The following is a 13,840-nucleotide window of genomic DNA, read 5'->3' as shown; positions in this document are numbered from 1 at the left end:
TTTGTGGACACTATATGCTACAACTAGGGAGCGGACATGGAATAATGATTGTATTTTTTGTATATCTACTGCAATTTATGGTAGGCAATTACGAGATAGGTACGAATAACATCACACACAAAAAATCAATTATATGTAAAACTAAGCATGCATTTATATTTCAAAATTACCCAATATTAGTGTCTTTTCAAAAATTTTAAATTTTGAGAATATGTTTTCAGGCGATGGTTTCCCATGGGAGAGTGGAACTCTTGGCACACCCGTTGAGTCAAAAATATCTCGAGATGAAATGGAATTCATATGGGAAATACTTCCACCTCGCGACGTTGGTTTTCTACTGTGTATTTTTATCCCTTGTTACCATATTTTCATCGTCCCTCATGAATCTCTACTCTGATGGGGGGAATACAACGAGGCACCATAGCAGATATCTATTGAAAAATCTTGATTTCGTTCATATCATTAAAAAGAGCTATGGTGATAAACAAGAAGGTAAGAAATTGATCTTTGGTACAGTGAATAGTACTTTTTTAAAGCTACTAAAAAGTTTATCATATTGCACGTAAATGCATTATTCCTACATAATATTAGGAGCGAAGAAGAATACGTTTAGTTAAATATCGTAACTTAGTTTCGCCGAGAGGTACTTTGATATTAAGGTTAGGCTTATGACTGATGAAATAAAAGTCTTGTCGAAAGTATATATATCGAAAAAAATCTCGGTAAAATTTTTTTCATCAGAAAAAATCAAATTTTCTAGCTCGCCACCAACGTGCAAGCGTTTGAACATCTTTGCTCTTGCTAGGCGAACTACCTTTTGTGCAGGCGTTAAATCTTACACTTTTTGTGTTTTGTAGGGCTTTAATCGTAGTTCATTTTTAAAATGCACCCCATGCTACGAGCGGACACATTGAGATATTTTGTTAATTAAACTGCGCTTTGTCGTAGAACGTGGTACATTGAATTCTGGCCTTCACCTTTCGAAACATTTCTGTTGATGTTGCTGTTTTTGGACGTCCACCTCCATGGCGTTTTTTATGCTACCAGTATCATTTTAACGTTAAATGGTCCGATACAGACACATTTTGTTGACATGTAAATGTCGTAGCTCATTAATAATGGGTGGTTGCGATTTTACAGCCAGATACAGAGCTATAACACTGTTGAGTTTGAATTCCATATCTATAACTATTTTTAACTGTGGCGTAAAACGGTATGCTTAAGTAGAATTATTAACAATATAACAGACTGACACGTGTCAAAACATGAGCGCACTGTCATTAGCCGTTTGGTTGCTGCAGCAGCGTGAAGTTGGTAACAATTCGAGCGCCTGCCCCTTGTAATTGCAAAGTCTCACTGTGATACATCGATATACGTTTTTGTATAAATTTTAAAACAGTTTTATATAAATAACATCTTGAGTATCATGAAATAAATGTGGTTGATCAAACAAAGGCAGAGTGGTGAATGTTAGAGTATGTAAAGTGAGTATGTAAAATCACTTAAATCAGCTAATGGCAGGTCATAAGCCCTGTACGTGTACGTACATGTCTACACTTCTATATTCCTTACCCAGAGTGGTTTTCATATCTGTTGATATTTTCCCGAATAAAATAAATATTAGTTTAATTCCTTTTTTAGCGGTACAAACAACTGCCATTATGTACGTGAGCTCTATGGGGATAATAATGTACAATGTCGTCTGCGCAGTGAGAGAAGTTTACAACATTTCCCAACAGAAGTTTAGATACGTAGTCGACCCGACCAACTTAGTAGCGTGGCTACTTCACATTTCCTCCATGATAATGATTTCACCAATAGGAACCGATTATTTTGATGACATTCAGGTAATCTTGCTAAAAAGGTCGAAATACATGTTTATTGTAGTCACTATTTTTTATTCAAGTACACATTTTATGATAATATTGTATTTTGTTATTTTAACTTATGGCATAATAGGATGGGGACGCACTAATAAATCGATATTAAAACCTCTCGAATCTGCTCAAAAATCAATCATTAAAATAATTTTTAAAAAGCCCTTCAGGTACCCCAGCGTCAAGTTATTTGAGGAATTTGAGATCTTAGATATAAGGTAATTTCAAATTTTTAGAATAATAATGTTTGTGAAAGTAAATTATTTTATCAAATCCCAAAAGGAACACTCCCACACTACCAGAAGTCAAACTAGAGGATAGAGTCATGGGGTCTATCACAAACTCTGAATTCGGGCAAAGAAATTTCAGGTTTCTGGGCCCCAAAATATTCAATATGTTACCCAAAAATTGCAAAACCATGGCCCGGATTCAATTTAACAAATTTGTAAAAAATTGGTTACCGGTTTTAGGTCGAGAAAAATCGGAAAATTTACTCAAAATACATTCCCAATAAATTAATATTGTAAAACTGTATAGTAAATTAACTAGTAAGTAGTAATTTTATTGTTTATTTTTGCATAAAAATGTCTGCCTTAAAACAGGTTGTACCTAGTTAGGCAGACTAGACATGATTTAGAGAAATCTATTACCTAAGAGTGTATGTAGTAGATAAAGTAATTATTATTTTTGTCAATAAACTATGATTATTATTATTATTATTAATTCCAGTACTCGGCGGCATCTCTAACCGTATTCTTGAGTTGGTTCCAACTGCTTCTACTGCTGCAACATTTTGATCGAATTGGAATATACGTAGTGATGTTTTTAGAAATTCTACAAACTCTCATAAAGGTTTTGATGGTGTTTTCTATACTAATCATCGCCTTTGGACTGGCATTCTTTATTCTTATGTCAAAGGTAAGGCAAGCTCATCATCTATATATTGTTTATTTATTCATCATTACAAATACAAAATTAGGTATATGATATATTTTTATTTTTTTTAATGAATTTCATAAAAGATACATGTTATTAAAAAATTCTATACATATCTACTTTTACACATCTAGTAAAAGTTATCACTGTAACTCTTCAAAAAAAGAGACTAACTCTTGTTCTTGGGGAGTGACTTACACTGTTGTAGTTGTTTATTTATAGGAGTTTATATAATTTTAAATACGAGGACATGAGAAAAAAAACATAGGATGTACAAAGAAAAAAAACATAGGATGTACAAAGAAAAATTATAAAACAATAATACATTCAAACTAATTAAATGTAGTTTTTACACGTATTCAAAAAATTTCTTTAGATTTACTTTAAATTTATTTATTGATATATTATTTTTAAAAGTGTTTAGTTCATTGCGAAGATTTTTATAATTTTTTACACCTTTAAAGACAAAGCTATTTTGCTCATGACTTGTGTGGAATTTAGGAATTTTAATATTATGTTGGTATCTGAGTGACTTATTCATCTCAAATTCTTTTATTTTTTCTTCTTTATAAATTTGTATAATAAATAGGTGCGAAGGTTTTCACGGTCACTGTTATCAATATTATGTATGTTTTTTGGGTGATACCGTGTATGTTGGATTTGATCCGACGTTTCGGCTACCATTGCAGGAGCCATCTTCAGGGAAAACTGTGTGTTTTATAGAGAAATGTATGATATTCGCTAATAAGCGGAATGGGGAATGTTGTAAAAAACGTAAAGTGGCCACTCAACCCAGCCAATGACAGGTCATAAGCCCTGTAAACGCTCGAATATCGATAATCCTGAATTTGAACAAATTCTACCTCATCTCTGTAGGAATATTGATAAAAAAAAAAGATAAAAAAAAAGAAATGTATGTGTTCATGTACTAGTAATTTGTACCGTGTCACAGTCAGCAGTAGGCACATTTCTAGTTTTGTAGGAAAAAATAATTATGTTTATGTACTAGTAATTTGTACCGTGTTGCAGTCGGCAGTAGGCACATTTTTATTCGTTTTTGTCATATGTAGTGCTGGGAACCATGTTGAATTTAATTTAAGCCCGTCGTCTTTGTTTATATTATTTGGATGTCTGTGTATTTTAATTGCCTCTTTTATTATTCGTGCACTATAATTACTAGGTTTATGTAGAATTTTTGGTTCAAAGGCGAAAAAATGTCCTGTGTCTATAAAGTGTTCCGCTATTGCGGATTTGTCTGGGTGCCCAAGTTTACACGCTCTTTTGTGTTCGTCAATTCTCTTCTTTGCTGTGCGCCCTGTTTGTCCAATATACACTTAATCACATCCTTGGCAACTTAGTTTGTACACGGCTTCAGTTTCCAGAGGATTTTTATCTTTTGGGTTTACTAAATGGTCTTTTATTTTTCCCACAGTCCCAAACGTTGTTGCAATATTTTGTTTCTTCAGCACTTTGGCTATCCTGTCAGTTACATTCTGTACATATGGCAGGTATGCAGTCCCTCTGGTAATATCTTCTTCCTTGTTCTTCTTTGTCCCTTGCGATTTAATAATGTTGTCAATTTGTTTCTTCTTATATCTATTATGGTCCAATGCATCTGAAATTTTGTTTTCCCTAAAGATGGCTCCTGCAATGGTAGCCGAAACGTCGGATCAAATCCAACATACACGGTATCACCCAAAAAAGATACATAATATTGTATAATAAAATTTATTTTATTAAGAGTGTCTACAGACTTTCCGTATTGAATGTTGAGGGTTTCTTTAGAATCACTTTAATAATTCATCTTTGTACTATTTTAAGAGGGTTTAATATATTGGCCATTTAACCATCCCACCCTACAATACCATATTGTAACAATTATTTCAATTATTTAGATGTAGATTTTGTTGTTTCTTTGAAAATGAAATATTTGCGTTCTTATGATTTATCTAAATATCTCAATGATAGTGTCCTTTTTCAACAGGTTGTAAATAACTCGCTATTAGAAAATAATCAAGTTGTAGTAGAGCGAGTTCCGAACCTCAAATCTCTGATCTGTGATGGACACTAGCCACTAACCATATAGCTAATATTTTAAGTTTGTCCAAATTTTTGTATACGAGGGTTGTTTGAAATGTTTCCGACCTAACAATGAAACAAATCATATTCAATCATTTTTTGTTTTGTTTTTTTATATAGTCTCTTTTTATATTTAGACACTTCTCCCAACGATGCTCTCATCTCTTCAACCCATCCGAATAGCAGTTAGCGTCTTTCCCTGTAAAATAGTCGTTTACGAAGGTGATGGCATCCTCATTAGATGAGAATCTCTGTCCTTCGAGCGCAACTTTTAGCTTAGGGAACAAAAAAAAGTCGCTCGAGGCTAGATCTAGTGAGTAAGGAAGTAAGTAAGAGTAAGGAGTGGTCAAGCAGTTCAAACCGTAATTCGTGGATTTTCGCCATGGCAACCGCTGAGGTGTGAGAAGGCGCATTGTCTTGGTGAAACCTTTTTTTCAAATGTAGGCGTTTTCCGTGATTTCCGTCTTAAATTTTTTAATCAATGATGTGTAGTATGTAACAGTAACAGTTTTTGCCCTTTTTAGGGCCGATTTCACCCTTGCAGTCCACTGTTTGGGCTGATTTTTTGTTTCTGGAGTAGCATAGTGAATCCACGTTTCATCTACCGTAATTAATCGGCGCCAAAAGTCTGATTAATTACGCCTTAAGTGCACCAACAGAACGGTGCTAATATTTATTCAAACACGTTTTTGGTCCGGAGTGAGCAAACGCGGCACCCATCGCACGGTCGGCTTTCTCATGCCTAAATCTTGTTTTGATATGAAACAAACGCGTTCTTTAGACATGTTTATTTACTTTGCTATCTCTTTAACCTTAATCCGACTGTTGTCCGGAGCCATTTGGTGAACTTGGGCGATGTTATTTTCAGTGGTTGCAGATTTTGGCAGTCCTAAACGTTCATTGTCATCCAAGCTGGTACGTTCACGTTTAAATTCAGCTGCCCGAAATTTTCCTTTTTTACGATGGAGAAAAGTCTCCGTACACAGTGTCCTACTCGTCTTTAATTTGCGTAGGCGTATATTGCCTTTCAAAAATAGATATTATATAACAGCTCAATACGCGATTATTTCAATTTCATCTTCCATTTTTTCCATTTTCCACACTTATGGAAACTCACTCTAACGACTGTCAAAAAATAACTGCTAGACCAAAACGGCCAAATTTTTTATGGGTACCTTTCAACGCATGCGCAAACACATTCCCCAATTTCCGTTGACATGTGTTGTCATCTTCATGTTGAGGTCGGAAACGTTTCAAACAACCCTTGTACATGGACTGGTTTTCCACCCTAGGGAGTTAATAAATCATCTAAAATGTTCTCACCGACGCAAAGCCTACTACCCATTGCATTGTTTACTGACTAATTATGCCGTTTTATATTTCAGGGAAACCACCTGTCATTCAGTTCGATTCCAATATCTTTGATGCGTACATTTGCCATGATGCTGGGAGAAATAGATTTTGTGGGGACTTATGTACAGCCATACTTCACAGACGATGATGACCGCTCCCTCCCTTATCCTTTTCCAACATTTTTGATCCTTGGTTTATTCATGGTCTTTATGCCTATCCTCCTCATGAACCTACTCATCGGTCTGGCAGTTGGTGACATCGAGAGTGTGCGACGGAATGCTCAGCTGAAGAGATTGGCAATGCAGGTATTTTCAGTATATCTCTTTTTTATTATTTTTGTGGACTGGATTAAAACATAAGTGGATTTCATTGAAGACACAGACACATTGCATCGGCGAGCTCATGGAGGATCTATACATAAAAAAATAATTAAAGATTGGACACGTTTCACCGAAAAATGCATTGTCAAACCTGCGATCTTCCATTCACAAAACCAGTCACCACCGGCTAGGCTACAACGCTAGAGCATGACGGGTAACTCGGCTTGAAAATTACCACATAAAACACAGAAATACACTAGACAAAATATTTTTAGTGCAACACCTTCTTTACAGAATGTGAATTTAATACATAATCACGAGAATTTTTACATTTATTTCTATCAATTTAAGACTATACCTGATACCTGAATATATTTTGAAGTACTGAATTAACTATTTATTTTTTTTGTAAATATTCTAGAATTATTATTTGAATATATCTAAACTGGTAAATAAACTATTCCTAGTCATAAATATTCTAAGTTATTAATTCAATTCATTTAAAATAAATAAACCATATTTGGTTCGAAGCATAGAATTAAAAATAGTCCAGAAACCGCATATGTACATCAAACAGAAGGCAACTAAACTACTCATAAATGAGTAGGTTTACGTTTTGACCCATTCGTTTCTTTGTAGACGTCGCTCAGTACGCAATTCCTGATTTGAATTCAACTATGCCCTGTTGTGTCCTTTTAAAGTGTAAAAATACTGCTAGAATCTTAAAGAAACAGGATGGTATCACATTTTATGTGTAATTAACAAACGAATGTTTAAATAGCAAATGTATTACTTAAAATTAAATTATTTTTCCATCTATCAGATTGTCGAAGAAACAAAATGGAAATTTTGTTAGTGTTGCCAGGGTAGTAAATTTATTTTACCCTACTTTTCTCATCTAATGAAAGAACTAATGAAAGTTAAACCTCGGATTAAACAACGCCGTGGGGGACATTTGGACGACACTATCTTTAAAATATCAAATATTATTTAACATGATATAAAAATATCCGTTTTATGTAAAATAAAATTTGTTTTATATTTTAAGTTCAAAGTTAATTAATTCAGTTACTCTTATTAAATGACCCTTTACTTATATACTTTATTGTGTCAATAAATGTTTCCGCGTGCACAATAAAATTTTAGAAAAATTAACAGATTGCTTTTTTTTACCATGCATTTGTGTTATGATTATTTTCCCATCAAGCAACATTACGCGGCGACATCACGAATGCGCGCGGCGAAAATAGGGCATGGTGGGGGGATTACTGTTAATAATTATTGTCATGGAACTGATGTTAAATACTTAGGACTAACAATAGACAGACAATTGACATGGACAATTCATATCAACAATTTAATTAGCAAAGCGGCGACTTTATCGAGTCTTTTTTTTTTAAATCAAAAACTTTGTTCCAATAAAGGGAAAAAATTTAATGTATGAAGCCTATGTAAAAACTAAATTATGTTATTTGCAACAACTATGGGGAACGGGAAATCAAAATGACAAACAGACTACAAAGACAGCAAAATAAAATGTCAAAGTTAGTAAAATTAACAAAGTAAAATATTAATTAAATGGAACTTTTAAACTAGAATCCTTAAAATTTATTCATAAATTAGCCACTAATGTAATTGTAGACGAAGAATTAAAACTTGAAAAAAACTGTAGTAAACATGAACACAATACGAGAATATCAGAAAAATATCATATCCAACCTTTTGAAACGAGAAAAGGACAATCGAGACTCATAAACCATGGACTGAAATTATACAATAAACTACCAGACAAAACTAAACAAGACTCAGACAACATTTACAAAGGATGTTAAAAATATTATTATCAACAGTAGAATGTGAATTTTAAAAGTAAAAATATTTGTTTAAATGTATGTAATGGTTTATTAATGAAAAATTTAAATATAAAAAAATAAAAATAAATTCTCCTATTTTGATCAATGAGTTAGTGGAAAAAAACTGTTATAATCAAAATTGAATAGCCCGATCACCGAAGGGTTTCAGTAATGAATTATATTTTGTAGGTTGTTCTCCACACTGAGCTTGAACGAAAATTGCCAAAAATGATACTAGCAAGAGTAGATAAAAATGAGCTGATTGAATATCCTAACGAGAAGAAATGCAAAGTTGGATTTTTGGACTTCATTTTGCGAAAATGGTTGTGCAACCCGTTCACTGAAGAGGGTAATATTATCATATCAAATCAATTAACTTTGTAGGTAGTAAAAGTTTCATTCTAATTTCTCTCCTAATGGTGCATAGAGCACTGCATTGGTGCCATATGCACTATTGGTTACGAAAAGGGGAATGATGAGGATGATAATTTTGATGCTGATATTTAATGAATAATCTCCATGATGAGTACTTCAACTCACAGGTTAATTATTTGCATTTTCTAATTTGTTGCACCACAACAGGCCAAGAGGCCCAAATACAGTGGTGAATAACAAATAACAGAACAGATCATCTAGACTTGAGAAAAATGACATTTTTAATTTAATTATTGTGATTGCACTGAGAATTGAACCTGGGACCCCCGAGCATGAGCCGAGTCTCTAAAATATTATGCCCCACGAAAGCTGGGCTGCCAAACATTTTTTTATTACAATAAGAATAATAAATTTAAAAGGTTTTTTGTCATAATCCTGCATACTTATAAAATAAATTTATCATACCTGTTATTATTACTGAGTAAATGGTGTATATTTACAGGATTGGACATGGTACTGGAGAGTGGGGAAGATTACATCTCTTCTGAACTCGAAAAACATAAGAAACGTCTCAAAGAAATCTCCAACACTTTGGACCAGCAGCATCAACTTTTGCGTTTGATTATTCAGGTAAATAATCGTTACCACTGACGTGTGATTTAAAATAAAAAAATCTTATTATCATCATCATCATTCCCTTTCCGCACCTAATGGTGCAAAGGGAACTGGATTGGTGCATCAATCGTAGCATATCTATTTATTTTTTTATTTTTTTTGTACATCAAGGTAAGATGATCAGTCTTACGCTTCAGGTGCTAGTCCAGGGACTATGAAATATTCTAGCGTGTTTCATATCAACCATGTTGGGATCGAACCCGAGACCTCTTGCTAGGTAGGCAAATGTGCTAACCATTACACCACCAGGCCGAAAATGAAAATAATAAATTATTACTATTTGAAAATAAAGACAATCCATGACTAGGGATGCAAGGACTAGCATCTCTTCCACAAACCCTTACATTTCCCCTGCTGAGCCGCTTCCCTAGTCAGCGTCCGGTGCATATCTTATTCTTGTTCTTGGAGGTGAGAGTCAGTGCTATTTATTTATTTATTTATTTATTTATTTACGGACAAAGTCCATTATAACTATGCTTAGGTTCCTGATGTCACTGCGTCCTGTGAAGATCTAGCGTTACAGGTCCCCGTGAATAGTTCTCGCCTTCCAAGCCCAGGATTATATTGAGCCTGGCTACTGTGTGGAAGGCGAGAGTTCTCATTTTGCTTAATCTCCCCCTCCAAGCCCAGATTCGTAAAAGTATCGAGCTATTAGGTAGGGGGCAAGCTCTTAAACATCCTCAGGTTCAACCAGTGGTCCCCCAAGGATGAGGCTTCTTTTATAATGTAAAGCATCACATTCACATATAGTGTGTATAGGTGTTTCCTCATCTGCACTGCAGAACCTACATCTAGAAATTTCGGAATGGTTCATTATATCAAGGTGCTTGTTTAATCTGCAGTGCCCTGTAAGGGCTGTAGTGAAAACCCTTATTTGATTTTGGCCGAACTTTATTAGGTCAAAGGCAAACATTAGCGGGTACCCTTTTATCAGTTCCTTCGCATGGTGCTGACCAGGTACTTTTTGCCAAAGCATTACGTTCTGCTTCCTAGCCCATGGCCTAAGCTCATTGCGAGGAGCACATTTGGACAACTCACAGTAGGTCTCAGGACCTATCAAGGCTGTCTCTGCTCCCAGCCTTGCCAATTGATCAGCTGCTTCGTTACCGTCGTTTGTGTCCAGGTTCCCAAATTAATATCACACTGTTACACTCACCGAGACAATTGAGCGCCCGTAGGCATTCCAAGGTTAATTTAGAATTGATCTTGACAGAGCTCAGTGCTTTTAGAGAAACCATACTGTCTGAGAGATCAAAAATAAATATTTATGTATTGTCTTCAAATTTTCATGTGCGATAGGGTGGCTTTCTCTTTTGTCAGTCATCACCAAACCGGGAAAAGATACCTGGGCCATATTGTGCGGCTTCATTGATTTCATCGAAATTTCTCAAAGATGCTTTCTTTACTTTCCTTAGTTCTCGATTAAATTCAGTGTGGGCTTCTCTGTATTGATCCTAGTTTTGGTTTCTTTTAGCCCTATTGAATTGCACTCGAGCTGTTCTTCTAAGACATTCTAGTTTGTGGTTCCACCAGGTGACCTCGCGATTTCTCTTAGTAGTTTTCAGGGGGTAGTTATCATGGTATGCAGTGATCATACTATATTCAAGGTCCCTGCCGCCGATTCTAATTGGTCAATTGATCGGATGGCTTTGCATATCGTAACATTGAGTTAGGAGAGCTGTTGGAGCCTTTTCCTAACGTGCCAATTGGACAATTACTGTCGTTTCCTCAAAATTCATCGGTTATTTTGTTTAGATTTGTGTCCATAAAATTTCCACGAGTATTTTCATTATTATAATGTCCACTAGTGAGGAAGTTCAGCCCTACGGGAAATTGCATACAATAAATGTTTTCTTGTCTGCCGTAAAAACTGGAGCATTAAATTGTCCCGCAAAGTTTCCATAAAATATATGAAAAAAATAATAAAAGATATTTCAATAAAAACTAACTACTTCAACGAACGACGTCACTAGTTCATATGAATCAACCAATGATAAGAGAGGTATGGAAGATTTCCAGTTTGCTTGCCGTCAATGGACCAATGGGAAGAACTGATCGAGAATAAGACGAAAAGAACCTCTGACGTCACACGTGGAGTTTTTTCAGAAATACAAAACTTTAAGAAATTATAGCGCTGATAATATGATACATGAAAAAAAATATAAAAAAACCACTGAACTTCCTCATTGGGAAGGCTATTTAGTACTTGAAATCACCCGGTATCAGGTATCTACCCTCCGTTCTTGACTGCACTTCCCTGCAGCCACGCATCTCTAGGCACGGGTCGGATAACACCATAGATTGGGGTTTTTTGGAATCAAGGTGAACTCTGGACAGTGGTAAGGAGTCGGGGATCAGATCGAAAGAAGGTTTGTTAGTTGGATAATGGGATGAAATGATAGGTATCCCAACCAGTCCGGACAGGAAAGGTTGATATTTTTTCTTGTCCGGGATCAACCTTGATGTTCCCCACTGCCTCGTGCCACGCCAGTGGGGTCGGCTATCCGCAACAGGCCGACCCGCCCGGTCGCTTGAGAAGAATGCGTCCCATCTGACCAGTGCCCACCGGCATGTTGCCGGCGAACACCGCTCTGGCGTTGGCTGGGCCAGTGAATATCGCTTCATTGGTCAAATACATTTTTAATCTCGACTTGTTTTTTTTTTTTAAATACGATTTTCCAAAAAATTTATCAGGATATTTTTAAAAGTACGTAATTAAAATTGTTCCTCTGAAGTTTTGTGGTATGGCCCTGAAAATGCGTGTATACATATGAGTCATATACCTACATTAGAGTGGGCCGGTGATGTATGAAGTTTTTTTTTATATACATCAAAGTGGGTCTAAATAGTTGCATTTTTGATCACATTGAACATAAAAATTATTTTTTTTAATATTCCATGTTCTACTTTTGGCCCTCAGCCGAGGTTTGAAGTTTATGAAGTCTGAACATTTTGTTAGTTATCTATATTGATAAAAAAAATGTTAGTAAAGATATTACTTAATCACATTACAAATTCGAACACGTTTTAAAACTACCAAAATGGAAAAAGTTTACACTCCGCGGAACTGATTCTGTTGAGCGCCTGGCTAATATTGAAGAAAATAATGACTCATTAAAAGAATGCTACCCATTTATTACAAAACAAAGTGCAACTTACGCCCTTAGATACTTATTTAATCAAATTTAATGCATGTTATAAAATTTAATTGGACTGTTTTCTTATTTAAATACGAATGACAGCCGGTTTAGCGCAAAAAAAATACTTTTTCGAAAACTTCAAGCTCTGGTTGAGGGTTAAAAAGAAAATCAAATATTTTTTGCATTCCAAGTAATCCAAACGGCGACTTTTTAGACACCTTTCGTTTCAAAATTCGGAAAAAATAATATCGGCCAACCCTAACCTACATAGATTTAAAGGCCGAACAATCCCATAGGACTCTAGGTTACTATTTTAATTTACACATATGTATTTGTAACCAACATGCTGTTTAGGAGCAAGGACGTTTAGGAAAATATTCATCATATTCAAAAAAATACTATTAAAGCGAAACCTTTTTTTTACCATCACATTTTTTAAATCCACTTAAAACAAACTTGGACTCATAAATTAAGTATTAACTGTCTGGCTTTCTTAGTATATTGCATCTTTAACCTATTATTTTATTGTTTATTATGTTTAGAAAATGGAAATCAAAACTGAAGCAGACGACGTAGACGAAGGAGTCGCTCCTGCTTCTATGTGTTCAACTCTGGGCCCCAGAAGTCGATGGAAGACAACAAAAATACGAAAGACTTTGAGAAGTGGAGCATCCTTTTCAAAACCCTCATATTAAAAACCGCTTTTTTGTTTTCTTCTTTGTATTTAAATATCATTTAACTCACCTAAACATTTACTAACTTTTTATTTTCATTGAACATCATATTATGCGGTATTATATAATATTGCGTTTTATCCGTTTTTTTTCCAATTTTGCAAATGAGAACCAAAAGTTTTGAATAAAAGGTAATCGCTCTACGTAATTTGAAAGAAATTTTTTTGTTCTTCAAGATACTGTATTTCCTTTTGCAATACATTCATTATTTTATTTGATTGTCTTCGACAAGCCTTCAAAATGTATGTCAAGTTGACGACAGTGAGCATTTTCGACACCTCTTTCTGTTCGTGTTCAATCGAGGGAATAAAGCTGCCAATCTGCTCGCGATATTTGCGGAGTGTACGGTGAAGATGCGATGTATTCTGTGGCTTGGATATGTAAAGGCCAATGTTGTGAATTGTAATACTACAGGAGAGTAATCATTTAGCCATTTTGTGGCGTTTTAATAAACTATTTGACGTCTTTGATAGCAAATATTAATAAAAAACATTACAC

At 34.8% G+C, this 13,840-nt stretch overlaps 1 protein-coding gene across 1 annotated transcript in view; it reads left to right on the top strand.

Annotated features, from left to right (window-relative positions):
* Positions 1-13,321, top strand: part of TrpA1 (Transient receptor potential cation channel A1) — a 38,931-nt gene extending 25,610 nt beyond the window's left edge. Inside the window, exons 13-19 of the mRNA XM_088236639.1 lie at positions 222-492; positions 1,642-1,847; positions 2,607-2,795; positions 6,278-6,550; positions 8,608-8,767; positions 9,296-9,423; positions 13,151-13,321. Coding sequence (XP_088092765.1) covers positions 222-492; positions 1,642-1,847; positions 2,607-2,795; positions 6,278-6,550; positions 8,608-8,767; positions 9,296-9,423; positions 13,151-13,303 — 1,380 coding nt within the window. The 3' untranslated portion in view covers positions 13,304-13,321. The remainder of the gene's footprint in view (positions 1-221; positions 493-1,641; positions 1,848-2,606; positions 2,796-6,277; positions 6,551-8,607; positions 8,768-9,295; positions 9,424-13,150) is intronic.
* Positions 13,322-13,840: the final 519 nt, after the last annotated feature.

This window comes from Micrasema longulum, unplaced genomic scaffold, assembly GCF_059751315.1.
Source record: "Micrasema longulum isolate JH-2025_06_02 unplaced genomic scaffold, ASM5975131v1 h1tg000097l, whole genome shotgun sequence".
Taxonomy (NCBI): domain Eukaryota; kingdom Metazoa; phylum Arthropoda; class Insecta; order Trichoptera; family Brachycentridae; genus Micrasema; species Micrasema longulum.
The sequence above is the reverse complement of the archived record's forward strand: the minus strand, read 5'-3'. Positions and strand labels throughout refer to the sequence as shown.